Source organism: Octopus bimaculoides, chromosome 11, assembly GCF_001194135.2.
Source record: "Octopus bimaculoides isolate UCB-OBI-ISO-001 chromosome 11, ASM119413v2, whole genome shotgun sequence".
NCBI lineage: Eukaryota > Metazoa > Mollusca > Cephalopoda > Octopoda > Octopodidae > Octopus > Octopus bimaculoides.
The window spans coordinates 33,568,412-33,595,251 of record NC_068991.1 but is presented as its reverse complement, the minus strand read 5'-3'; the positions used below and the strand labels follow the sequence as shown (position 1 = coordinate 33,595,251).

The following is a 26,840-nucleotide window of genomic DNA, read 5'->3' as shown; positions in this document are numbered from 1 at the left end:
TGGCACATAAGATACACCATTTTGAGCGTGGCCGTTGCCAGTATCGCCTGACTGGCCTTCGTGCCGGTGTCACGTAAAAGCACCCACTACACTCTAGGAGTGGTTGGCGTTAGGAAGGGCATCCAGCTGTAGAAACTCTGCCAAATCAGATTGGAGCCTGGTGTAGCCATCTGGTTTCACCAGTCCTCAGTCAATTCGTCCAACCCATGCTAGCATGGAAAGCGGACGTTAAACGATGATGATGATGATGATGATCTTATCTGTTTGATTTGTTACTAAAATTATCTCAGATGTCAACCACCAACAATTTTTGCACTTTTCAAAATGAGGTACATTAATTTGAATTAATTAAGATACAGGTATAATCAGTACAAGATTTTATTCTTTCTCTGTATTTCATTCAAATATTTTCATTGAAAATAATGTACAAAACTCTTTTACTAGTCAATATATCATTGGCTAATTAGCACATTTACATAACAGAATGAATCTAATAAAAAAGCTCATTAACAGGTGAGACAAAGGTCAATATAGGCATGTAACATGCTGAAAATTGATATGTATTTCTCACTTTCACATATTATTTGTAATAAAATGAAAGGAATATATAATAGTATTTCTATCAAACAACAAAATATAGTTATGCCATATTTCTATCATGAAACTGTCCAAAGTACCCTTTACACAAGGGCACTTTGCAAGAAGGATATATAAATGAAGTGTCAACTTGATACTCTTTTGCAGTTTTTCTTTCCTGCAATGAACACAATCTGCAAACATTTTTCCTTCCATTTATTTTTTCAACTTCATGGAAGTCAATATTTTCTCTGTTGACATCCATCTCAGTTGATTTTGCTTTTCTCCCAGTTCTGTGCTTTCTGGAAGAAAAGCCCTCACGTAACTGAGATGCAATGTCAAACTGAAATTTCAAATGTTCGTTCCTTTGGTAGGTGGAGGTAGCTTGTGACTTTTTACATAAACAGGTTTCCCCTCAGCACCAACATCAGATTGTTCATTGGTAGACAGAAATAAAACCTGTCTTTATATAATGTTACTAGCAAATTTTCTTTCTGCATCTGAAGAATGTCCCCACTTTTTTTTTCACTTTGTTGTTTTCATTTCACAGGGTAGCCCTTTGAAGTTGCTCATAACAGTACTACATGTGTAAGTGGTAACAAGGGCACTGAAGGAAAAAAAATGGTCAACGTTCAGGTGTTGGTGTTGATAGTGAAATAGTTCAGCTAGAGAGCATACTTCGTCATACCCCAATCCATATGGTCTGTCTCCATTACATTTTTTACTTGTATAGACATCAAAGTTCACACAATACCTTGATGCCCCATTTAGTGTGTTTAGCAAGCATGTATTGCTAAAAATGTACCCTACCCTTATAACCTATCATAGCTTCAGCTGCACTGAGATTTATCTCAAGCAGATACACAGTTTTATACTTATCACAAAGTAAATCAATAATAGGATGCACTTTATACAGGGGATTGTAGTTTGGGTCATTCTTGCTGGGGGCATTAGTAGAATCAGATAAATGAGATATTTTCGAATACTTTGTTTTTGACAGAATGCTAGAGATATATGGATCACCATACCTTACATCGGGATTCCAGTAGTTCCATAGTTGAGGAAGCTGCTTGGTACCAAACATAATGTTTATAGTAAAAAAAAAACACTCACATTTCCACAGTATTGGTTGGCTGTCATAATGGACAAGGTCTTCCATGATCAGAAATCATGAATTGAGCATATTTATTCATTTCCTCCTAGACAGTTTCAAAAATACTTTCTGGTAAAAATAAAAATGAATAGTCCAATGGTTGAGTGTCAAGAGGTAGATTGTGTAGTGGACCAGTGTTTTCTGTGAAATCAGGAATTGTGGCTGATGTAGTAATTTTTGACCATGTTGCTGTAACATTTTGAGTATAATTTTCATCACTTTCATTTTTTATCTTCTTCCTTGTCCAACAAAAATTTATTAATACCAATATCAGATTTGTTCAAAGACAAATCACTGTTGTTTACATCTATATTTTGTACATCTTTAAGAGTCATAACACATTCAAAATCAGAGTTGCTACTTGCTGATGCAATATCGATAACTACTAAGATATTCATGTCTCTGCAAATGTTGAAAATAATCATGGTCTCAAAAATTTCACAGTATTTATACTTGAATAAAGGCAAGAAAGTCTTTATCTCGAATTATCTCAATGCCATGAGAATTCAATAACAAGATTTGTTTATTTTTTTAGCAATTTCGTGAAGAAATCAAATACAGCCAGATTTGGCCAGTTCAAACAAAAAAGAGGAAGCATTTTCAGCTGGTTTTGGCCGATCTGAACACTAAAGGGTAAGATTATGAAGACACAGAAAGCCTCAAGCCCATTGGCAATTACAAGCTGAGATGCTTAAAATCTCTGGCAGAGTGAGATATTACCTGGTCACCCGTATAGTTCATCAGGTTGCCCACGAGGGAGTCATACCCAATGACTGGTATAGAAGCATTATAGTCAACTGCTACAAAGGCAAATGTGATGCCCTAGACAGAAATTATTACAGAGGTATCAAACTGCTGGACCAGGTGACGAAAGTTGCAGAAAGGATCATAGCTCAATTAATTAGGAAGAGAGTTAGCACAGATGAGATATAGTTTGAATTTGTGTTAGGGAGAAGCAGCACTGATGCTATCTTCCTGGTGAGGCAATTGCAAGAGAAATACCTGGCAAAAAAGAAACTTCTGTTTCTGGCTTTTGTTGACATGGAAGAAGCCTTTGACAGGGTCCCATGCTCCCTTATCTGGTGGGCAGTGTGGAAGTTAGGGATAGATGAGTGGTTAGTGAGAGCTGTACAAGCCATGTACAGGGGTGATGTTAGTAAGGTGAGAGTCACCAAAGAGTATAGCAAGGAGTTTAGTGTACAAGTAGGAGTCCACCAGGGTTCGGTTCTTAGCCCCCACTTATTTATCATGGTCCTCCAAGATATAACTGAGGAATTTAAGACAGGCTGCCCTTGGGATCTCCTCTATGCCAATGACCTTGTTTTTATTGCTGAATCACTACCAGAATTAAAGAAGAAATTTCAAGTATGAAAGCAATGTCTGTAATCAAAGAGCCTTAGCAAAGTTCAAAGTATTGATAAGTAGGAAAACTGACAAATCACAAATCTCTTCAGGGAGATGGCCCTGTTCAGTATGTAGAAAAGGTGTTGAGAGAAAATCTATGTGTACGCAGTGCAAGCTATGGACACAAAGAAAGTAGTCTTTACATGTTTACATTAAACACCAAGAATGTACAAAAAATAGACTCTCTCATATGTCAGGGGGTATCCTTAGAAGTAGTAGATGGTTTCCATTACTTAGGTGACCAAGTTAGTAGTGGGGTAGTTGTTCCAAAAGCATAGCTACTAGAATAAAAATAGGTTGGGAGAAGTTCAGACAGTTATTAACTCTGTTAGTAATGAAGTGCCTCTCCCTCAGAGTGAAAAGCAGATTGTATGATGCCTGTGTACGAACAGCTATGCTACACAGCAGTGAGACATGGTTTGTGACTACTGAGGATATGTGAAAACTTGAAAGAAATGAAGCCAATATGCTTTGCTGGATGAGTAATGTCAATGTGCATATACACCAGTGTAAGTGATTTGAGAGAAAAATTGGGTGTATGTAGCATCAGATATTGTGTGCAAGAGAGAAGACTGCTCTGGTATGGCTATGTAATGTGTATGAATAAAGACAGTCACATCAAGAGGTGCTGATCTCTAATTGTAGATGGAACATGTGGAAGGGGTAGACTCAGGAAGATGTGGGATGAAGTGGTGAGAAAGGATCTACAGACGTTGGGACTCACAGAGTGGATGACTGGGGACTGAGACTTCTGATGGTTTGCTGTGCTTGAAAAGACATGTCAAGCTAAGTAAAAGCATGGTTGTCCTTGCATACAGGTTCATCTTTTGCAACCTTCTCCAGCTGAGCATCCCTAATGTTGTGGGCTCATAGGCGCTAGTGCTACATAAAAAGCACCCATACCAGTGCTGTGTAAAAGCACCCAGTACACTCTGTAAAGTGGTTGGCATTAGGAAGGGCATCGAACCAGAGAAAACCTGCCAAAACTGACATGGAGCCCTCCAGCTGGTCAGCTTCTGTCAAATTGTCCAACACATGCCAGCATGGAAAACAGACATTAAATGATGATGATGATGATGATTTGTCTGGAGGCACTGGTTACTCAAAAGGCAATTATATTGATTCCTACAGTGACACACAGTAATAGATTTATTAAGTAGTGAAGACTCATTAGCTGTATTAGGTATTGTAATAAATAAGCACAAAATCAACAGTAATATCTATGTAAGACCAAGATGTATTGTTTACTTGAGAGGAGATGATAATGATAAGAAAATGCTTTTCCAATGCTCAGAAAAAAATGACAAGAATACCTATATGCTATGATGCTTTTACGAGACTCTGCTAAACATGGAGACTGCATGGGATAAAGAAGGGCTACTTCATGCATACCCTACAAAGGGAACAACAATTCAAGTTGACAGTAGTATGGTAGATAAAGCAATCACAGACATAAAGAGAAGGATAGTTGCGGAGATGCTCAAAATTACTGGTGAAGTAGGGTACATGATTACTACCCAGATAATGAATCAAGTCATACAAGAATCAGTCATACTCAATGACTGGTGTAGAAGTATGGGGTATAAGGGTAAAGGAGATACCTTATTAAGAAGCAGCTATAGAGGAATCAACTTACTGGCCTGGGTAATAAAAGTTACAGAGAAAGCTACAGCACAATTGATTTGTGACAGAGTAGAGTAGACCTAGATGAGATGCAGTTTGGTGTCGTGCCTTGAAGAGATGACATGTATGTAATCTTCCTAATGAAGCAATTGTAAGGAAAATATCATGCCGCTTTCCCCCTGCTCTCTTCTGTATCCCTCTACTTTTCTCAACTCATGTATCATTGGTCATCCTGTACCTCTTATATACCACTCCCTCACTTTAATTCAATCGTTACAGATGTTGCCTACCTTTCCTCCCCGCTGTGATCTCTTGCTACCCCATACACTCTTACAAACCCGCAACTAACCACACTCCTAGCTTTACTGTCTATTCCTACTCACCTTGTAACTTGAGAGGGCAACCTGGATATCACCACTATTTATCCCTCTGCACGTCCTACTGATCATTTTCACTCTTTCTTCTATATGCGAGTAACCATATAGCACATCTGCAACAAGAACCTGCTTTGCAGAGTGACCTCATTAATGCTGGTAGCATGAGATAAGTATCCAGTACATGCTGTAAAGTAGTTGGTGCTAGGAAAAGTAAACAGCTGTGGAAACCATGTCAAAGCAAAAAGTGGAGAATAATGCAGCCCTTGGGCCCATCAAACCTGTCAAACTGTCTATGTTCCATACCAGTATAGAACATGGACATTAAATGATGATGATGATTCATAGCCATCTGATGTCTGAAATGGGGATGGTTAAACCATAAAGTATTCTGCTTATGTAACCTACACGTTCCCTTGTTATTGTGGTGAATAATCCAACATGACACAGAATTAGGTTTGCTATAACTATTATATGAGATATTATCGTTATGATGGACATAATATATGATATTATAACCATCATATATTATGATGGTTATAATATGTTATAACATATATTATATGTTATATATTATAACATATATGTTATATAATATTTATAATATATATTATATAACATATTATATGTTATATAATATTATATATAACATAATATATTACTCTCTTTTACTTGTTTCAGTCATTTGACTGTGGCCATGCTGGAGCACCGCCTTTAGTTGAGCTAATCAGCTCCAGGACTTATTCTTATATATTATGTTACATATAATATATATAACATAATATATATTGTTACATATATTATGATGGTAACAATAATATACGCGATATTATTGTTATATGAACACTAAGCTTAGTGTTCATATACATATATATATATATATATATATATATATATATATATATATATATATATATATATATATATATATATATATATATGGGAGAATGTATGAAAAAAACAACAACAGACGAGGACAGGTGGTGTAAACAACAAAAGGATGTATTAGTATGACGCTCGGGAATACGGAAAGTCTTTAACGTTTTGAGCTACGCTCTTCAACAGAAAGAATATGGAGACAAGGAGAAAAATACGGAGAAAAAAAATTGAATAGTGTTCAGTCAACGGTCAATCATAGTATATATATATATATATATATATATATATTCTAGCAGAGATACCCAGTGTTGCTCGGGATTAAAATGCCATAGTTTGTATATACATTATAGTTATGTTGAAACATGTGATACGAGAAAGTGCAGCATTGACGACAAAACGTATGGAGTAAATGATGGGCTAATTCAACTATGCGACATGTCATGCATCCATCTGGTGAATTCCAGGCCCTAACCTATCGTGGATAATTGGGGGTGGGGGCGTATGTGATTTTTGAATGCACTGAAAAGCTGTCAGTGGATATACTCTCCTTTGCAGCAGTCGGCACTGCGTCTAACACGACCCATCATATGGTTGACAGCCGAATGAATGTAGGTGTAATGGAGATATCGTATGTAAATGGGTACATTCCAGAAACAGGTTGCAATGAGAGACAGCAACAGGGAAGTGAACTGTTGAAATGTTGCAGAAGGTGAAAGGTTGACATTGGATTGCTGGTGTGGCTGAAGAATAAGAAACATGAACTGAGCCTATGCAGTCACATGGGAATATGTAGTAATGAATTACTTGAAAAATTATGGCTTACTGCCTGATTGGTGGGAGTAATTGGAGAATATGCTTTAATACTGAAGTCCATGCAGGAAACTGCTTTGTTGGTCCAGTCCTTGAGTTTGTTGGTATTATGCTGTGTAATGCCAAAATGGTATCCATCTTCACCATTCACAAAGATCAGTGGATACTGGAGTGCATCATAAGATATAGTGATTCCTACAAAACCTCTTGATAAACAGTATTCTTTGTTTTCCCTTGTAGAACAAATGCAAATAGATTTTTTTGCCTCCCAATTTAGAGCAGCCAACATATAATTGTGAGAAGCACAACTCTTCCAAGTGAAATGCTATTTCAGACAGTGCTTGACCCTGAGATTTATTGATAGACATTGTGAAGCTGATACAAATAGGAAATTGCACTCTTCTGAATGAAAAAGGAATTTCTCCTCCTGATGGAATAAGAGGAATTCTGGGTATGAAAACATCCTCTCCTTTTCCACATCCAGACAGAATGGTGGCCTCAATAACATGTGGCATCATCATCTTTACCACCAGGTGTGCCCCATTGCATATTGTTGTTGGATCCAAATTCTTCAATAATATTACTGGAGTTCCCACTTTGAGTTCCAATCTGAGAGGAGGTAGTCTTGGAGTTTCCAATGAATTGAGAAATTCTGTTGGATAATTTACCACGTCTTCTGGATCTGGGATTAAATTTACTTACAGTACTGATTTTTGGAGCCAGTATTGCTCTTTCACATGGCTAATTGAGATTGTGATAATTTTTTGACCAATGGAGGATCTCTTCTTTGGAGACATTATGTCAAGAAATATAATGTAATAAAATGAGAATTGTACGTTAATAATGAAATGTCAATAAAAAAGATAAATAATATCAATATCTTAGCAAATTTTAAGAAATACAATGAACTGAGATGACACTCTTATGTTAATAATTAAATGCCAATAAAAATTAATTAATATCTTAAAAATATTAGAAACGTTCAGCGGATTAACTGCACTGGATATAAGGGAGGCAATCAATTTCTGAAAGTTACTTCACAAAGAGTTACCTCCCTTTTCCACATAACCCAGGAATGGGTGTTTTCTGCTCCCAGAGGGCCCTTTACTCTTTATGTGAAAACTTTTTTAAGAGTCTAAAACCATTGTAGCGGTGTAGGTAGCTAGATAGTTAAATGATCCCCCTTACAAGAAAGATCATAGAGTAATCTCCCTTTGTCAAAACAGAAAGATGTGAGAAAACATACATATAGCAGGAAATTAGTTCTAGATTTTGGTCTAACAGTTATCAATCACAAAGAGATGACAAGAATTAAATCACCTATCTATTTCATTTTAACTAATCTTAAGGAAGTATTAGATTTATGACTTAAGGTCATTATGGAGGAAAGCAACGGCTTGTATCATTATAGCAAGAATGTTAATATACAACAAGAAGTGTATGTGAGAGTGAGTGACATAAGTTTCAGAAGGTACACTATACCATCTATATATTTCATTACATAAATTGGTGACTAACTGACGGGAACCCTCAAATTCTACCCTGGAGAATAATCACTAGCTAATTAGTTAACATCCGACATATTTAGTTATATTCCACTACTTTCCATGTCACAATTTTCTTCAACTCAAGCGACGATGATAACTGCTATGAATCATCCTGTATTATCAATTTTCACAGAAGACATCAGAGTCTGGTTTGCTCAGTTGGAAGCATTTTTCTCTGGAAACAAGCACAATTCAGACCAACAGCATTTTACTTAGCTCTATACCACCATTATTAACTGGAGAATTGCAAGATATTATCACAGCTCCACTGGCAGATGCAACATATTCTTCAATCAAAGAGGAAATTTTAAGATGAACCTCGCTCTCTACTGAAAAAAAGTTTCGAAAACTTCTCAACAATGAGCATTTAGGAGACTGAACACCATCACAAATAATCAGAAAAATGCGGCAACTCACATAGGACAACCCTACTGAAAGTAAGTTGCTTAAACAACTCATTTTCTCCAGATTACCACAGTGTTCAAGGTATTCTCACCCATTTAACCGATGCTAGCACAGTCGACCAGCTTGCAGCATCGGCAGATAAAATTTGAGTATACAAAATCCACTCCAGAACAGAACAACTCTCCTTTGCCAGTTGCTACAGTTTCCTCTGAATTTAAGAAATTTTGAGAGTCTGCACAGAAGACTATAGACAAGTCGCAGAAGTTCATCTCTTGCGTATCAACAGAAGTTTTTCACCGCATCATTTTCATCATCTTAATTCCTGTTCTCCTAGCAGGTCAAAATCTTTCTGCTGGTATCATTATAAGTTTGGTTCTACAGCTAAGAAATGTATTTCACCTTGTACATTTAAAAGTCAGGATAACTAAAAAGCCAAACTCTGAGCATGACCACAGTTCCTGGCATATTTTCTTCTAGTTGTGCATTTTTCATATTAGATTTTGACTCTAAGAAGGAATTTTTAGTCGATTCCGGAGCATCCTGCAGTATCTGGCAATCTAAATTTGTTAAAGGAAAACTTTTCGCTTCTGACATAGCTCTCCTATAATTTATGTAGTGAAATATATATAGAGAGTACAAGGTGTTGATGTGGCTGCAGGTATGTTATTACAAGAGTTCATACAAAGATGAAAGAATAAATTCAAGATCTATACATTTACTACATAAAATATATTTAATTCTTCTATCAATGATAATACATGAAATCAAATAGTAGAAGCTAGTTGAATGAAGTAATCTATGCAAGAAAGTTCAGTGATATGAAATGTAGAACAACAGCAATGTGGTGGCTCTCAGTCATGGGGCATAGAGAAATAGACAGACACAGCAATGACATGAATGGCTCTAAGTCTAATTGACTAAGAAGCAAAAAGCTGGGTTAGCAAGCTTCTTGTGTGGGATACAGTTGAGCGAGAGACCAACAATAATTTGTTGCATTTATGAAATAGAAATCAGAGAAAAGTGTAAAAAATATTTAAAAACTAAAATTTTCCATACCTGGCCAATCAATGTAAGCACCTAGATTAGATGCCTGCCTTTTCAGCCATTCCACTTGTTTCACAAGTTGCTTGAAAGATATACCTTCTTTATTTTGCATGAGAACAGCAGCAATCATGGACCATGGGCTGACAACAAAGTACTTTTGTTGGCATAGAAGTATCTGGTAGGAAAGTCGCATAATGAGCTTCTGTTCTCCCAATGAGACAGAGCTTATGTATCTGGATAACAACATCACTATTCATCAGTTAAATATAATAAGACATCTTTAGATATTAATAAATAATGCAATGCTAAGTTGTTATCAACAAGAATATCAACAAATATATCTAAAACATTAAAAAAAACTTTAAAATAATATTGTAAAACTATAAATAAAACTGTTGTCAACTTAGAGACACTTCAATTTAAACACATCTAAAACACTGATGTAACTAGTAAAAGGATTTGATAACAACCACTGATTCATAGAGCAAATATCAGAATCATTCCCAAAGAGTGCAGAAAAAGTACAAGTCCTTTAGATTTATTAGAAGAGTCTGTAAGCCATCACTTGATTTTTTGCTTAGAGAAGACATTTTTATATGATTTTTTTCATTAATTATACATTTTAGACAGTGTTTTAAGTTTATTACTAATGAGTCTAAAACAAATTGAAATGCTTTTATAGGATAATAGTCAAAAATAGTTTTAAATTGTTCACATTGAATATTTAAATGATCTTCAGGACTCTGATCTTCTGGGTGATCAGTGAAGATAGTGTAAGTGAATTGTTATATGGAGATAATTGTTTTATTTTGTTTAATTTTTAGATTAGTATTTTCTTTGGTCTGAAGCTATTCAATGTTACTTAATAAATTTGTTAGCAATTATTTTTTCTTATGTATAATGTTGATGTTGAATAGCCATAATCAGCTCCACACAAAATTGACTGATTTGGACTTGTCTTTTGTGTGAGTCTGGGCACTGATTTTAGTGAGTTTTATATGAAGTTTTCTCCCCAGTTAAAACTGTTGAGTGGAATGACAATATATTTTCTCTGCATTGTTATTAGCTTGCTAATGTGTTGATTATAAGTTGTTAATGAACAGGTGTAGTGCACCTACTTGGGGAATTGACATGTTCATAAGAGGTCTTCTGTATAGTTTCTCAACCTACTGCTAAAATGTTCTTGTGGTGCCAGGTGTCAAAGGTGCTTACATACAAAATGTAAAAGTGAGTTACATTTGGTTCTTGAAGAGAAGACATATTTATTGTTTCACATGGAACCTCTATTTAGAGAAAATGTCAATGATGTATGGCACGAAGAAAATGAACAGAAACACATCCAAATCAAGAATTACTCATTAATCTTCAATCATTCTACTTGGTCCATTGTTCCCTTAGTTTACATTTCATTTTGTGATAAACTTCCTAAATATCTAAAGGGTGCCAATTATTTTTCTCTAGTAACAAATCTTGCTTGAAATATTCTCACAATACATCACCATACTTTTTCTGAATTTGCTTTTGCAAACTACTATTAGTTTCCTCAATAGTTGTCATTGAATATGGTTGGAGTTAGTGAAAGGCTGCTCATAATGTACTGTAAAAAATGTGATGAAGTTTTCTACGTAGGATACTACATATTAGGTGTATTAGCATCATGCATGTAAATTTTTAAAAAAAGATTGCAAATGAGAAGACACATATTCAACAAATACAATTCATATTAGCAAATATGTTGAAAATCTTTGGATATGGTTGTGTAAGCGAGTGTTTTTTGAGTATACAGGAAGTTTATATTGAAACTTTAGGATTCTTTAAATTAAAATGAATAATTCTAAAAGAGCAAAACTTTGTAGATACCGTGGCAGTAAGTTGTGAATTTCTCTGTTGATTATATTTTCACTGAAACTACTGACTGAAATAGCTTCACCTATATGAACATGAATATTGCCATAATCTTCAAATAAAACACCTCTTGCTTTGAAGAGACCCTGTAAAGAAAAATATCAAGATTTAAATGGAATTTAAATCACTTGATAAAATCAATTGTTAAGTATTCATTAACTACTAAAATTTCTAAGAATACTGTTTTTCCATTGATCACTTGATAAAATCAATTGTTAAGTATTCATTAACTACTAAAATTTCTAAGAATACTGTTTTTCCATTGATATTACAAACATCTAACAGGAAATAAGCTTTCAAAATTTTCATACCTGTTTCACATTGTAACAATTTGTTTTGATAGTCTGTTTTAGCATCATTTGACTCAAATGATGTCAATATCAAATGTCTGACTTACTTTACTCTTATATTCTTCTCAGCACCAAATTTTGCAAATGAAATCTTTACTCTCTAATATTCTGGCGCATTTGTTCTAACTAGTTATAATATTCAGAACACTCCAGTAATTTTGCTCTGCCAACATCATTTCAAATGCACAAACAGTAACAATAATCACATCAAATAGTCAAACATGTTTACTCTGCATTGGTTCAAATAACAGTAGCCATGTTTCCCTGTTTCTTTTTCCATTCTCTTTCTCCACTTTTAGTTATCATGTAAAACTCTAAAATTTATCACAAGATAAAAAAGAGGAGTCATCAACAAAGTTACTATGATGTTTGTTTATTTATGCTATGACATTTTCATAGTTTATTTCCACTATTGCTCCATCAAACAAATTGAAACGTCTTGTACACTTACAACTTGTCAAGTCTAATAAGCAAATATAGGATTGTATTTGTTGTTTCTACAATCACTCCTTTTTATATTTAATTTAATGCAGTGATAATATATTTTGATCTATTCTTGTCTGATTCTTTTACTTGTATTATTCTTGTACAATCTCAAATTGATAATAAATGCAATTTGTCCTTCAAGTTCCACCCTAAAGGTAACTGTTGTTTAATTCTTATTAACTAGAATTTAGAGAGGACATTATCAAACGTGTCCTTCCCCTGGGTGAAAGAGATTTAGTGCTTAATTCTGGCAGATTAAGCAACCAGATAGTGGCTCCTTCTTCAGCTTGGAGAGTAGTGTGTTGAATGAGTGGTGCATTACAATATTATTGGGTCATACCATAAATAATGCATCTTTTTCAATTGCATGGACTAAAGGTTGGAGGGGGACAGGATAAACTAATTGCATCAACTACATGCAGGTAGTAATTTTACCTTGTACTTATTCTTAGAGGAAGTTTTGAAGAGTGCTGTTCGATTTTAACAGTTACTTTTTCAAAGCTATAATGAAAGTGACAAAGGAGCATATTCAGTATATTTTGCTTTATGTATTCAATAAAGGTAACAACACAACAGAAAGTGAAAAGCATATTAATGCAGTATATGGGGATCAGACAATAAGTGCAAGCCAGTGTCAACAGAGGTACCAAAAATTCTGAGCCAAAAACTACAGCCTAGAAGATGAGCCTCGTCATGGGAGGTCTGTAGAGCTTGATGAGGACGTCCTGCAAACCCTGGTGGAACAAAATCCCATTGTAACTGTTGAGGAAGTAGCAGAGAAGCTTGGATTTGGTCATTCAACCATTGGAAAAGTCAGTAAATTGGGTAAATGGGTTCCTCACAAACTTTCCAAGTCTAGTCGCATGCAGAGAGTGAATGTGTGCTCTTCTTGGCTGTCATGTCTCACAGATGAACCTTTTTTTGGACCGAATAGTGACTGGTGACAAGAAATGAGTTCTCTGTAAAAATGTCAAGCACCAAAGACAGTGGGTAGGGAAAGGAGAAACACCAGCACCCAGGCTAAAGAAGGTCTTCCCCCATGTAAGGTGTTGTTATCTGTTTTGGTGGTATATGAAAGGTTTAGTCCACTTTGAACTTTTAAACTTAAACCAAATGATAACAAAGGAGATCTATTGCAAGCAGCTTGGGTGGCTTAAGTCAGCGCTAGAAGAAAAACAACCATCTTTGGTTTCAAGATGAAAGCTGTTCTTCCATCAGGATAATGTTTGGTCACATACAGTGAAGATGACATTCTAAAGGCTAGAGCAGTTTGAATGGGAAATGATGTCCCACCCATCATATTCGCCAGACATTGCCCCATCTGATTATCATTTATTCCACAGTCCTCAAAATCATTTGGATGGAAAAGATGTGAATTCTGTAGACAAGGTGAAAACAGTATGGGAGGAGAATTTTTCATCAAGGACAAGTGAATTTTGCAAGTCTACCAGATAGAAGAGCATTGTAGAAAATGAAGGAGAGTATATTTTAGAATAAAAAGAACTTTGTTCATCTTAATTTTGAAAAATAAAAGAAGTATAAAAAGAGTGCATTATTTATGGGATGACCCAATACAATAAAGATGTTCTGGATTCAATTTACCAACATCTAACTGCCCAAGCAATTGTAACATACTTCATGTATGTTCAGAAGCTTCATTTTTTTTATGAATTAAATAGAGTCATCTTATGCTATCATTACAGAGATACCAAACGTTAAAAGAAAGAGTAAATATTTTATTTATTTATTATTATGATTTGTATGTATCTCAAGCCATATCAACCAGTACAGAAGATTCCAAAAATACTTTTCCCCATTGTAGAAAGTTACATATATTTAATAGATGTTCCCATGGAGACAGAATTTCAGCTTCTTAGACTTTAAAGGAACAGAAGATAGAGTAAAAAAATATGATAGAGCAAGATTTGGTTACCTGTTCAATATCTTAGCTTATTTTAGGGCTTGTTTACAGATTAATTTTTTTTTTTTTTTTTTGAATGCTGAAATAATTTTCAAGCTGTCACAAAACAATGTCAATACATCATATCTTGTGAAATCATATTTATATACATTGTTAATTCTTTAGAATATCATTATTCTATCTTGTATTCAATATTTCAGAGCTATAACCTCCTCTTCAGGACATTTGGAAAAGCAAGGGATGAAAAGGTCATTGCTTTGATGTGTTGGGGAGGAAGGAGGAAACAAGAGAAATGTTACATGCACAGACTGGTGTTGTAACAAGTCTGCTTCATGTAGTTTCTTCCTGTTGTTAATGGTTGGTCTCAGTTTGTTGATAAAAAGGGCCCCTATGATTCTGAGATTGCCTCTATTGTGTCAAGTAGCCCTGATGGGTACCTTGAAATCCTGGATCTGGCACTTCTTGAGGTGCTTTTTTTATTGACATGTCTATGAGCATATGTTCTTTTATTCGAATGTTCAATTTTGTGATGGTGCTCCCAATGCCCCACATTTACTGCAAACAACTTCATATAGGCCCTTGAGCACATTTTGAAGTCATTGATGGGGCAATTGGATAGTATGCACCCCACAATGCTACGTGTGATATTATTCCTAGACAGAAATTTCCTCAGGAATGGAGTGGTGTACACCATCTGTATGTTGAGTCCCTCCCTGTGGGTCGCATGTTGTATAGCTGCAGTTGTTTTGTCATCAAAATAGGGCAGTTTAAAGAAGCACATTTCAGACTTGGGATAATGGGCCTTCTTATGAGGTTTACCCACTCTGGTGTTTCATAGATGCAGTCATTTGGCTAAAGATGGTGGACAGCCATTGTGTGTTAAGTTCTTAAGGAATCACTTGGTGTCAATAGCTTTCTCAGCTGTGTCGAATCAGTTGTTTATGTATGATTTCATTGCACATATATGCAGCTTTGGCTCTGGTGGACAGAGCTGACTAGTAGTATGCAAACAGGTTCCTACTGGCTGCTTCCTATAAAAGTTAGTATAGATGGAACTAACCTCTGTGGTCTTGATTTGGAAATCCAGCAGGGGGGGGGGGGAAGGTTTCGGACTCATGTGGGTGTTCTATTTCAAATTTATATGGTTGTTGACAATGCTGAATTTCTGGTGTATATGAGGATCAGATATCATGAACGTATCTCAATCTCAAGAAAAAGATGCATGAGTGACAAGTGTTAAGTTGGTCAATGTATGAGATGGCCAGCAGGATTGAGGGATTAGATACCATTGGCAGACCTGAGATCTGTATGCTTCGCCATTGAACTGAAAGTAAGTGTTACAGACTACAATAGCTCTCGGATGTCCAAGGGTGTAAAGACTGAAACAGTGGAGGTTGAGGAAGGGAAAAAGAAGTGGATAACGGAGAGATGAAAGAAGAAACACAATGCAGTCGTTTATGATGTCAACAGCTGGAAGAGTGAACAAGGAATTAAAGAGAGAGCCTATGTCCATGCTGAAAGGGTCCCTTTTCGCATTGCTCTAGCCTTACACAACCAATCTCTCTAAAATAATACTGCACAATGCTTCACCAAAACTACTCCATTTTAATTCATTATCTTTTTTATTTTTGTAATTTTTTAGAGAAGCATATTAATTTAGGTACATTATTGGCTACCATATGATTGGTGAAATTCAAAGAAATTGGAGGTTCACAATAATGCACCTGCTATATTTAGTTTACCTTTGGTGTACTGAATGGAGAAATCAAATAACAAAAACCCAAAAGTGATAACGACCCATTATTGCTGTAAATTTGAAGAAATGGTTTATGATCATAGATTATTGTAAAGAGATAAATATGGAATTTCTCTCTTAAGAAAAGATAAAATACTAGGTTTATAAGCCCTAAAATTCACTCTATAATAGCCCAAGGGCATATAGCATAGTGGATAAGAGCGTGGACTACTAACCCTCAGATTCTAAGTTCAATCCCAGGCAAGGACTTGAAAAATAACATCAGCAACATACCTTAGAAATGAGTGCAGAGTACCCCATTAGTCAAATAAAGGGTTGGGTTCAAAATTCCAACAGAAAACCCAATGAAGGCTGGAGAGTACATCAGCCGAAACATTGTGATAACAACAAACAAGGTGAGTACATCTATCCATCCATTGTAAATAATGTATTTTGCTGCCATTGATACATATTCTCTGGTTTAAGCTTACTTTACTTAACTCTCAACCATTTCATGACAGTTTTTTTTTTACTCAGGATGTATGAAGTGTTTATTTACATTATATACTATAATTGATATATATGTTGGCCAAAACTTTTAATATCTAATTACTTCTGAATTTCAATATAACTCGAGCCAACAAGGAAACCTCTGATATGGTCACTACCTGTTAAGAACAGTAACCAAATACCACTCAAATCAATATCATAAAAATTGAATGATACATTGGATAATACAGTCCCAAGTATACTTACACCTGAAAAAGATGCAATGGTTGGAAAACTTCTGATTGTAAGTCGGCTCCTTGGGGATAGATAACAGCAACAACATACCATGCAAGTTTGCACTGCACATCTAACTCCAACATTTTGCCTCTTTAAGATGCTTCACGAAATTTAATTCTGCTGGTGTAACTGCATTATATCTGACTAGCAGAAAGACCGGGTGGTTTTAAGCTAGCCACTTGATAATATTTTCACATTGATATTTTCAGTCACATATTTTTGGGATGCCCCATGTTGAATTGCAAAATCTAATGTGATATTTGTGTTATAATGAAATCAAACCTGGAGTGTGTGTGTGTGTGTGTTTATATTATAGAGACAGTGTGTGTGTGTGTGTGTGTTTGTGTGTGTGTGTGTGTGAGAGAGAGAGAGAGAGAGAGAACATTGCAAACAACGAATGAAATAAACATGAAATAAAAAAAATCATATAAATAAAAGCTTGTTAAAAACTATCTTGTACTGAATATTTAAATTTGTGAACTTGAAATATTCAATAATAAAAGGAAGTTCAGAAAGTAAATTTTCCTAAAAACTTCAATTTATAAAACATCTCACTTGCTTAGTAAATATTTCTTTCTGTAATTTATCATAGTTGTAATATATCTCTAATTTAAACAAACTTCAAGGTAACCCAACTATGTTTAACATGCTAGAAATAGCAACGATCAGATAGTTATTATTGTAAGGCTTATAGCGTTCCGTCTCTAATTTAAACAAGCTTCAAAGTAACCTGACTATGTTTAACATGCTAGAAATAGCAGCAATCACATAGCTATTATTATAAGGCTTATAGCATTCCAAACAGCCATACCAACAAAACTTTTTTTTTTTAATTATACTAGTATATTAAGAAATTTTCATTTTATCAAAAATATTCATTTAACAAACTCCAGAAACTGATATTATCATAAGCCTCAAAGTTATACAGTTATTTTGTCTAATAGCATTCATTCATTCAATAAATAATTTTTTTATATTACGTATATAGAATAAACTGTGTGCTTTGCAGATAGCAAATTAAAACTTGAAATGAAAATATTGAAATAAATATACATTAAATTATCATTCATGAAAATAGAGATGAGAGGGAGTGAGAGACTGTTGCAGATGAAAATGGAAAATTTCACCTACAATGGATGTTGTTCATTAAACAGCAAAATCTATTCCGCAGTGAATGCAACGAATAATTAAATCTGTGGAAACTTGTAGTTCAAATATTCAATAAATTTCAGAAATTGAAATTACAGGAAATTTGTTGAAGCATGAATTTATTAAAAAAATTCCAGACTATCAAACCATTAATAATTGCTTTATTTTAGTAACTGTTACATACCTAATTAATAAGCAACTTTCTCCATAATAGTATAGGTATCTATTATCATGCAGCTATAGACATCTGATACAAGTATAAATATTATGACTAATGATGTATAACAATTCAGAAATGCATGCATCCCACAATCTGATGATGTCATTCATAGTCCAATGTGTTTCCACAAATTGTCTAGGAGAAATTTCTCCCGAGACTATTTCCACAGTGAAGGAGCTTTCTTCAAGTTTATACAAAAGTGTAAAATATTGTATATGCACATATTTTATTCAATGCTAACTCTCTATTTTATTAATTCCAATTTGATCAGGTTTTACACACACCAGCAAATTTACTATTGGCTGTTTTTATATCTCAGCACTATCATTCTGATAGAGCAGTGAAGATCAAAATTGGCATTTGGGGCTGATGATGCATGACAGTGAAGAAATGTATGTATCCCATGATCTGAAGATATCATTCATAGCCCGATGTATTTCCAAGAGGAGAAATTTCTCCTGAGGCTATTTCCACAGTGAAAGGTTTTCTTGTGTTTGAGTATACACAAAGGTGTGAAAGAGCTTGCATTGCAACTTAATAAATATTATATTTCCTTCATTATTTTACATGATTAACTATATATATTTTTTATAATATAGATTTTGAAAATTTCTTCATTTGCATACTCTCAGAGTAAGTTTTAGCTCTAACTTAGAGGAAGAGCAGTGTCCATGACTTTTCATGAGGCCTTGCTCTTATAAATAGATGTTTATTTTACTGCTAGCCATTTAATTGTTAATTAAAAATGAAGCCAGTTGTCAGGCAGGTATTCAAATACAAAGTGTAATGTCTATTGCCCAGGTGAACAACACTGTTGCTGTAATAAGGTTTTACTCTATGAACATAGAGTAATTTCATTTTACAGCCACTGTCTCTTCAGAAAGAAGCTCTATTTCCACATCTAAGGTTTTGCTTTAAATACTATTACTATCTTTACTTCCTGTCTGTATATTGAAACTGCCTTTCGACATCTGTTGATTTTTTGGTAGAAATATCTACACAACACTAAATTATATGCTAATATTATTTAGTGCTTGAATGGAGTATTGTCCAATTTCAAACATTCAAGCTAGCTCCTGGATTCACTCTGTATTGAGAATCAAGTAGGCTACACGCTAATGTTTTATAATGGTTTTATAAATTAATATGACAGTGGGAACAGAATCTTACACTCATTACTATATCAAATTAATTATGACTTTACTTTTAGCCCACTTACATTTCAAATCAGATTGACCTTCAAGTTTCAATGACTTTGTCTTTAAAATTATTTAAAACTGGTCATTCCTTAATAAATATTTTCCTTACACCTATCATACAAAATCAGGGCATATAGCTCTATATATAGTCTTACATTCAAACTGTATTACAGCCATCTTAACACTCTTCTGCACTATCTACACTATTTTTACTGCTTTATTTAAAGCTCTATAATTTCTACACATTGATTCATTATTTTCTTTGTACACCTTGAACAATTTTAACACCTAATGAAGAATTTTACACATTTATCTTGACGCTTTCAATAAATCAGTGCTTATTCCAAGAGCTGTCTCTAACTTCACATCCCTACTCTTAATTGCTTTACTCCCTATTTCTTAACTAATACTTAGAGCATCATGTATTTTCAGTAATACTTCTGAACTATTTCCAACATTTTCCCTGAAAGAGAATGTGCACAACATTTAAGATATAATTTTCTAGAATAACATTATGATTTATCTTAACACACTCTTTTGAAATTTGAAATATTTACTACTTCTGTATTATAAAAATCACAGGACAGATCACAAAATAAATTATACATACATAAGTTGACTCTTTAGGTTTGGGGACACCAAGTAATTCATAAGCATAAAGCTTTTCTTCAAGGATGCGGCTGTAACTAATACTAATTGGTATTATTTTGATATCTGATACTTTGCCTTTGAAATAAACTTCCAACACAGCAGATAACAAACCTAAAACAATTCCAAAAATTATTATATTAGAATAAGGAAATAATACTTTTGAAAGAATGAGTAGAAATAGCTGCTACTTTAGTTTATAATGGAATTGAAGGCTTGTGATACCTGTGGAGTATCTCCTTCTTCCATCATAATTATTTCTGTAGTCTTAAGGATCTCGAACACAGAGAAGTTTACAAGTGGAATGCAATTCAATAGTCGCTTATTTTTAGTTCTTGTTCATGTGGCTTGGTCCCAGTGACCATCTTTATGGCAGCATGTGGTTCGTTATAGCTCCGTTCACATGAGGTACATTACCCCTGGAGATAACAGGTGAAGTTAGAGCAGGATAAGAATCCACTGTGAGCTGCCAGCATCACAGTGTTTTTCAGCGTAAGCGAGGAAGAAGAAAGAGAGAGAATGTCTTAATTCTCCTGCTTAAATAGTCATTGCCGACGAGTCTCGCTGTCATTTCGCGCATGGCAAATGGTTGCAGGTGAGATCTCGCTCCTGTCTTGGACATGGTAATGGCTACCAGCAAGATCTCATACAAAATGGTGCTGGCTCCTTGTGCCTCGCTATAGGAGCTCTCCCCTGAGAATGCTAGTGCGAAATTAGAATGACTGGAGCAGGCACAAAAAAAGCAACGATGGCCACCGATTGCAAACAACAAAATGTGATAAGTTGAGGAAAAAATAATTACAAGCAATATAAAAGGAGCATGCACAAAATTTTTGACAAAGTTCAATGGCAGGGCGTCGGAATTGTTCAGCACAAAAGAAAACAATTATCTGTCACAGGAAAAAAAGGTTAAACGTAAATAGCTCTGGTGAGTTTTTTTGGCCAGGGCACAGTGTGGCCTGTCCTGGTGACATAGGGTTTGTTTGTGTTAGGTTGTGGCGACGAAGGTGGAGGTGTAGGTGATGGTGTGGTTAAAGGTGCGTGCGTAAGTGGTTGTAAAGAATCAAAAGTGGGCGTGGCCGGGGTGTCATCAAAGGGTGTGGACACCTCAAAATGTGCCCTTTTAAGTCTGTCGACTGACACGGTTGATGTCAAGACTAAAAATTTTTGGTGTGCATGATAGCACACAAAATGGTCCTTTATAAGGAGAAATGAGCAGTCCTCTGACAGAATCATCCTGAACAAAAACACGAGTCTATTTGTCAATGTCCGGTGGGACGAGAGAGGGAATAGACTGGTCATGCAGATGCATGGGTGGAAGACTTGAGAAATACAAGCGAAGTCTGGTGACATACGACATTGGATCAGGATGTGATGAATTGTCTGGCGCCAACATTGTACCAGGGAGTGCCAGGATGGTACCATAAAGGGGTTCAGCAGAGGAGAACCCTAAGTCTGTTTTAACAGCAGTGTGACAACCAAAAAGAACAATAGGCAGTAATTCTGTCCAAGACTGTGGATCAGGAGTGGCGCTTAGAGTGGCCTTCAGTTGCCTGTGAAAACATTCCACTTTCCCGTTGGAAGCTGGATGGTAGCTAGTCGTATGAATGTGATGAATGCCTGGGATTCGTGACAATTCACAAAATGAGGAAGCTTCGAACTGGCGTCCATGATCAGTGGTTATTTTAGCTGGGACACCAAAGCGAGCAATCCAGTTAGAAACAAAAGCTCGAGCAACTGACTCAGCGGAAATGCCAAGATGTGACAGTGAATGCAAGGCATCAAAAACAGAATTCTGGTAGTTCGCAAGTACAAATGGTCTGGGAGAACCAGTAGCTGTGTCACAAATGATTGTGCCTTCAGCAGAGGGAAGTGGAAGATAGGCAAACTTGCAACTGGACAACTTGGTGGAAGTTAGATCCAATGTGTCCAGAGCTGGCTGATCCTGCGCAATGGCAGTTAAATTGATTGCAGCAGTAGATGAAAGAGAACACACAGGGAGATGAGAGAATGCATCAGCAGACATGTTCTCTGTGCCAGGTATATACCAAATGTCACTTGTGAACTGGGAGATGTAGTCCAATTGACAAAAAGAATGAGGCGAGTGTTTGTCCGATGTAGATGATAGAGCAAACGTAAGAGGCTTGTGATCAATATAAGTCACAAAATCCTGGCCTTCAAGTTGATGTTGAAAATGATGAACTGACAGGCAGATTGCTAAGAGTTCACAATCAAACGTACTGTAACAACGTTCAGCTGGCTGTAATTGACGAGAAAAAATGCCAAAGGTCAAGTTTGATAGTTGCAAAACAGCACCAACCGCAGAATCCGATGCATCAATGTTAAAGAGAGATGAGCATCAGGAACCGGATGTGCAAGCAAAGGAACAGAAGCTATTTCCTTCTTGATTGACTCAAAAGAAGATAATGTATGAACCTCCTGTAAAAGTTGACAATTCCCAAGAAGTGACGCAGTTAGCGTAGAGAAGTGGGGAGTGAGATGCATTGAATTGCATCAATTTTGGAGGAGAGAGGTCGGATACCATTAGAGTCGATATAATGACCTAGGAATTCCAGACAGGTCTGTCCAAAAACACACTTATCAGGATTGATTCGCACATTGTAGGTGCAAAGACGCTGAAAAAGATGAGATCAACCTTGGAAAAAAATAGTACAACCATGCAAGTTTGAAGAAAAATCTTGGAGATCCTTATAGGATAGTGATCAGGAACAGTGGCCACATTCAAACATCTGTAATCCCCCACCGGGTGAAAGTCTGAATCCCCTTTCTGTGCCAAATGTAGAGGAGATGCCCAAGGGCTGGTGGAGGGGCCAATAATACCGAGTTAAAGCATATGCTCAAACTCAGATCGAGCCTTTTTGAGCTGATCAGGTGCGAGTCGCTGTGGACACGAAAAGACAGGTGGTCCAGAGGTAGTGATACAATGGCGAGTCGAGTGTGTGACTTTGACTGATTTGAAAGTTGGATCTACCAGCTCTGGGAAAGAAGCCAAAAGGGAGTGGAACTGGTCACCAGCTGTGGTGACAAAAATGACGGGATGAAAACAGCATTAGTAGTAACCCAATTTGGTGTAAACAAAGACGTAGAATCGTCCACAAGTCTCTGTCGTCTGACATCTACTAATAAGTGAAAGTGGTTTAAGAAATCCACGCTCAGAATAAGGTACTGTAGATCTGCTATATCAAAAACCCACCTAAAATCCCTTCGAAGGTTGAGATCTAGGTGTAATGAGACCTGACCATAAGTTTTTATCAGGGATAGATTCAATGCGTGCAGGTTAATGGCAGATTGCTTCGGCTTGTCTGAAGTAAGACACAAATGCCAAATAGAACGGCTGGATCCGGTGTCAACTATGAATGATTCGTTAGACACATGATCCTTAACAAAGAATGCATGATGAGATGAAAAATTACAGGAAGAATTTGACATGCGCAAATCTTCCATAACTTGTTTACCGACAACTTGAACAAACAGGGCTGGATGCATCGACAGGCTTTGTCCTTAAATGTGACATGGTACCAGCAGAGATTGGAAACCTTTGGAGTAGAACAAGATGACCATGACTGACAATGGCTTCTGCTGTGAGGACAACAAGAGCTGGCGTGTTCTCGCCACAATGTGTCCATGCAACACGCTAATGCATTGACTCTCTCCAAAATGTCGTCATGTGACGAGGGAGAAGACATTGTGATAGTAGAGGAAGCTACTACAGAGTCTGAACAGGTATGATGGGGTGCGGGCTGCACAGTGAACTCTATGATCTTGTCCGCCATGGTGGCTAGCTGATCAAGCAAATTGGAGTTGACCGTTGTGGCCAGTATGGATTGGACATTCAGCAGTAGCCGAGAGAAAAACAATTTCCTAAGCAGAGGATTGTCCTCAAGTGGAGTGTCACTGAGTTCATGCAAACGACAAAGAAACTTGGATGGCGTCATATCTCCCAGGTGTTCATCCTGCATCAGTGTCCGGAATTTACTTTCCGCAGATTGTGTATTCCGACGGAGAACCTCGGATTTGACGGATGCGTAAGTCACGTCTGGATGTGGGTCAGTGATGAGATCTTTCACTGAACATGCAAGGGGTACAGGCATCCCACAGTACAAAAGATTTAGCTACTGTTGGTGAGGCACTGCATTGGCAGAAAAATACGCATCTAATTGAGTGAACCAAAGCGTGACATCACCAGAGTACGCGGGTAAGTTGGGAAGACTCATTTTGTATAGAGAAGAGAAAAAAGGACCAAAGGACCAACAAAAGTGTTGGTGGAATAGTAATGTGTGCAAAAAAAATATTCTTAGCAAAAGTCTTCAATTTTTCTGTGTACTGTGTGAAGCAATGAAAAAAAATTTCATTTTTTTGTCGCCCAACAAGTGTTGCAGTCCGCTGAAAAAAAATCTTTGTGTTACTTTTTCTTTTCTTTTTTTTTTGTTTTAAGAAGTCGTCAGAAAGTGGCAGGTGAACTGGTAATTTTTGTTTTCAACACACAAGGCAATCCGAACATTGCAGTAGACAGGAACGATGGCTGGAAATTGATGGTCGGCTTGCTTGAAGTGTCCTCCTGTAGCTGCATTTGGTGTATGTAGTGGCATCAAATGTTGACGGTCGACATTGTAGGAGAAATTACTTCAAAAGGAGATTACTTGAAAGAATACCATGTAGTTCCTTGTAGGAAGAACGCATACTCTGTGAGGTACAAGTTCAAGGCGGAAAACACGAATTCTAAAAGTTCGCTTGAGCAAGAGAAGATATTCTGATGTCAGGCCAGACTGTCATTCTGTAGTTCAGGTGAGGCATCTACAACAAGAAAGCTTGTGGCTGCCGAAATCCTCTTTCTGTCGGGGTCACTAATTTATAATGGAATTGAAGGCTTGTGATAACTGTGGAGTATCTCCTCCCATCATAATTATTTCTGTAGTCTTAAGGACCTGGAACACAAAGAAGTTTACAAGTGGAGTGCAATTCAATAGTTGTTTATTTTTAGTTCTCATTCATGTGGCTCACTCCCAAGGACCATCTTCATGGCAGCACGTGGTTCGTTATAGCTCCATTCACGTGAGGGTCATTACCTCTGGAGATAACAGGAGAAGTTAGAGTGGGATAAGAGTCTGCTGTGAGCTGCCAGCTTTGCAGTGTTTTTCAGCATAAGTGAGGAGGAAGAAAGAGAGAGAATGTTTTAATTCTCCTGCTTAAATAGTCATTGTCAACAAGAGTCTCACTGTTGTCTTGTGCATGGCAAATGGTTGCAGGTGAGATCTCACTCCTGTCTCGGACATGGTAATGGCTACTGGCGAGATCTCATACAAAATGGCGCTGGCTTCTCATGCTTCACTACAAGTTGCTGTTTTGGTAAATTGCGTTGCTAATTGCAATAAATAGTGCAGCAATCATAATTTTAATTTGTGTATGCTTATGTGGACAGCATGTTCAAATGTGTATACGTACACATATATGTGTATGTGTATATATGTGTGGATGTATGGTTCTATATATCTATGTAAATAGTATGGGATTACTCCAAACGTTTACCGGTTTACTCTCAGTTAGGTATTCAAAATAGCTTATTCAACAGTTAATATATAAATCCAATATTATTCTCATGAGATAAGAATTTAGAGATATATTCTGCTGGATAATTCTGAATATATTACCTAACCATATAGGTTTCTTGGTGAATATAATCATCAACAATAATAATAAGGATCATTATTAAGTGGCATAGTGTTACTTTTAATTCTTTTTATATATACAGCTTTGCATAGACCTAAACATGTTTCAACTGCATCGACTGTAACCATCGCAATTGCAACCCTACTATAATACCAGTGTAGTTTCTTTAGGGTCTTTATTGCAATATCCTTCAATTTAACTGTTTAAAGGTTTTCCTTTATTTACTCTGCATTGGATGATGTAGAATTGTTCATTAAGTTAGACACAAACTATAGTTCGTTATTTCAAAACATTCTGTTGTTTCAATGTTTATTATTCATTTATACTGAGCAAATGTGAATTTCCTCATGTGCAAGCATCTCAAGCTTGTTCCAAACTAGAATTTATTATATTAACCTTAGATGAAAAATTTGGTAAACTTCTAAACATAGGTCAAATTCTTTAGTTCCTGGTCTGTATGATTTTGTAGTACAAATTAATTCCCAGTTGATTGTAGAGTCATTGTTTCTGTCTTTAATAGACCAGGATAATTTACCAAGACTCGTTTGGAATCTTTTTATTTTTATCTCTAAATGAACTCAAATGATTTGCGCATTGATGTAAAAGTATTCATTATCCTCAGATGTAACTTTACATCTATACACCACATTTTTAGTTCTACATTTATTATTCACATTACATGAGTCACATTCAGAATAATTGCGGAGATAATTTCTTATATTTATCCCACATTTAGTATTAATTTGCAGACTGATATTACATATCCAGCGGATCATACTAGCTTCATTTCTTTGAAGCCTATGCATGTCCTCAGCTGTCATGACCCATGTTTCACTACTGTTTTATATATATATATATATATATATATATATATATATATATATATATATATATATATATATATATATATATATATATATATATATATATATATATAT

At 35.9% G+C, this 26,840-nt stretch overlaps 1 protein-coding gene across 1 annotated transcript in view; it reads right to left on the bottom strand.

Moving 5' to 3' along the window:
• The window catches only part of LOC106872642 (dihydroxyacetone phosphate acyltransferase), a gene marked incomplete at its 5' end in the record, with an annotated part of 215,486 nt that overhangs the window by 112,119 nt on the left and 76,527 nt on the right, over positions 1 to 26,840 (bottom strand). Inside the window, 3 exons of the mRNA XM_052971966.1 lie at positions 9,828 to 10,048; positions 11,676 to 11,806; positions 20,177 to 20,328. Coding sequence (XP_052827926.1) covers positions 9,828 to 10,048; positions 11,676 to 11,806; positions 20,177 to 20,328 — 504 coding nt within the window. The remainder of the gene's footprint in view (positions 1 to 9,827; positions 10,049 to 11,675; positions 11,807 to 20,176; positions 20,329 to 26,840) is intronic.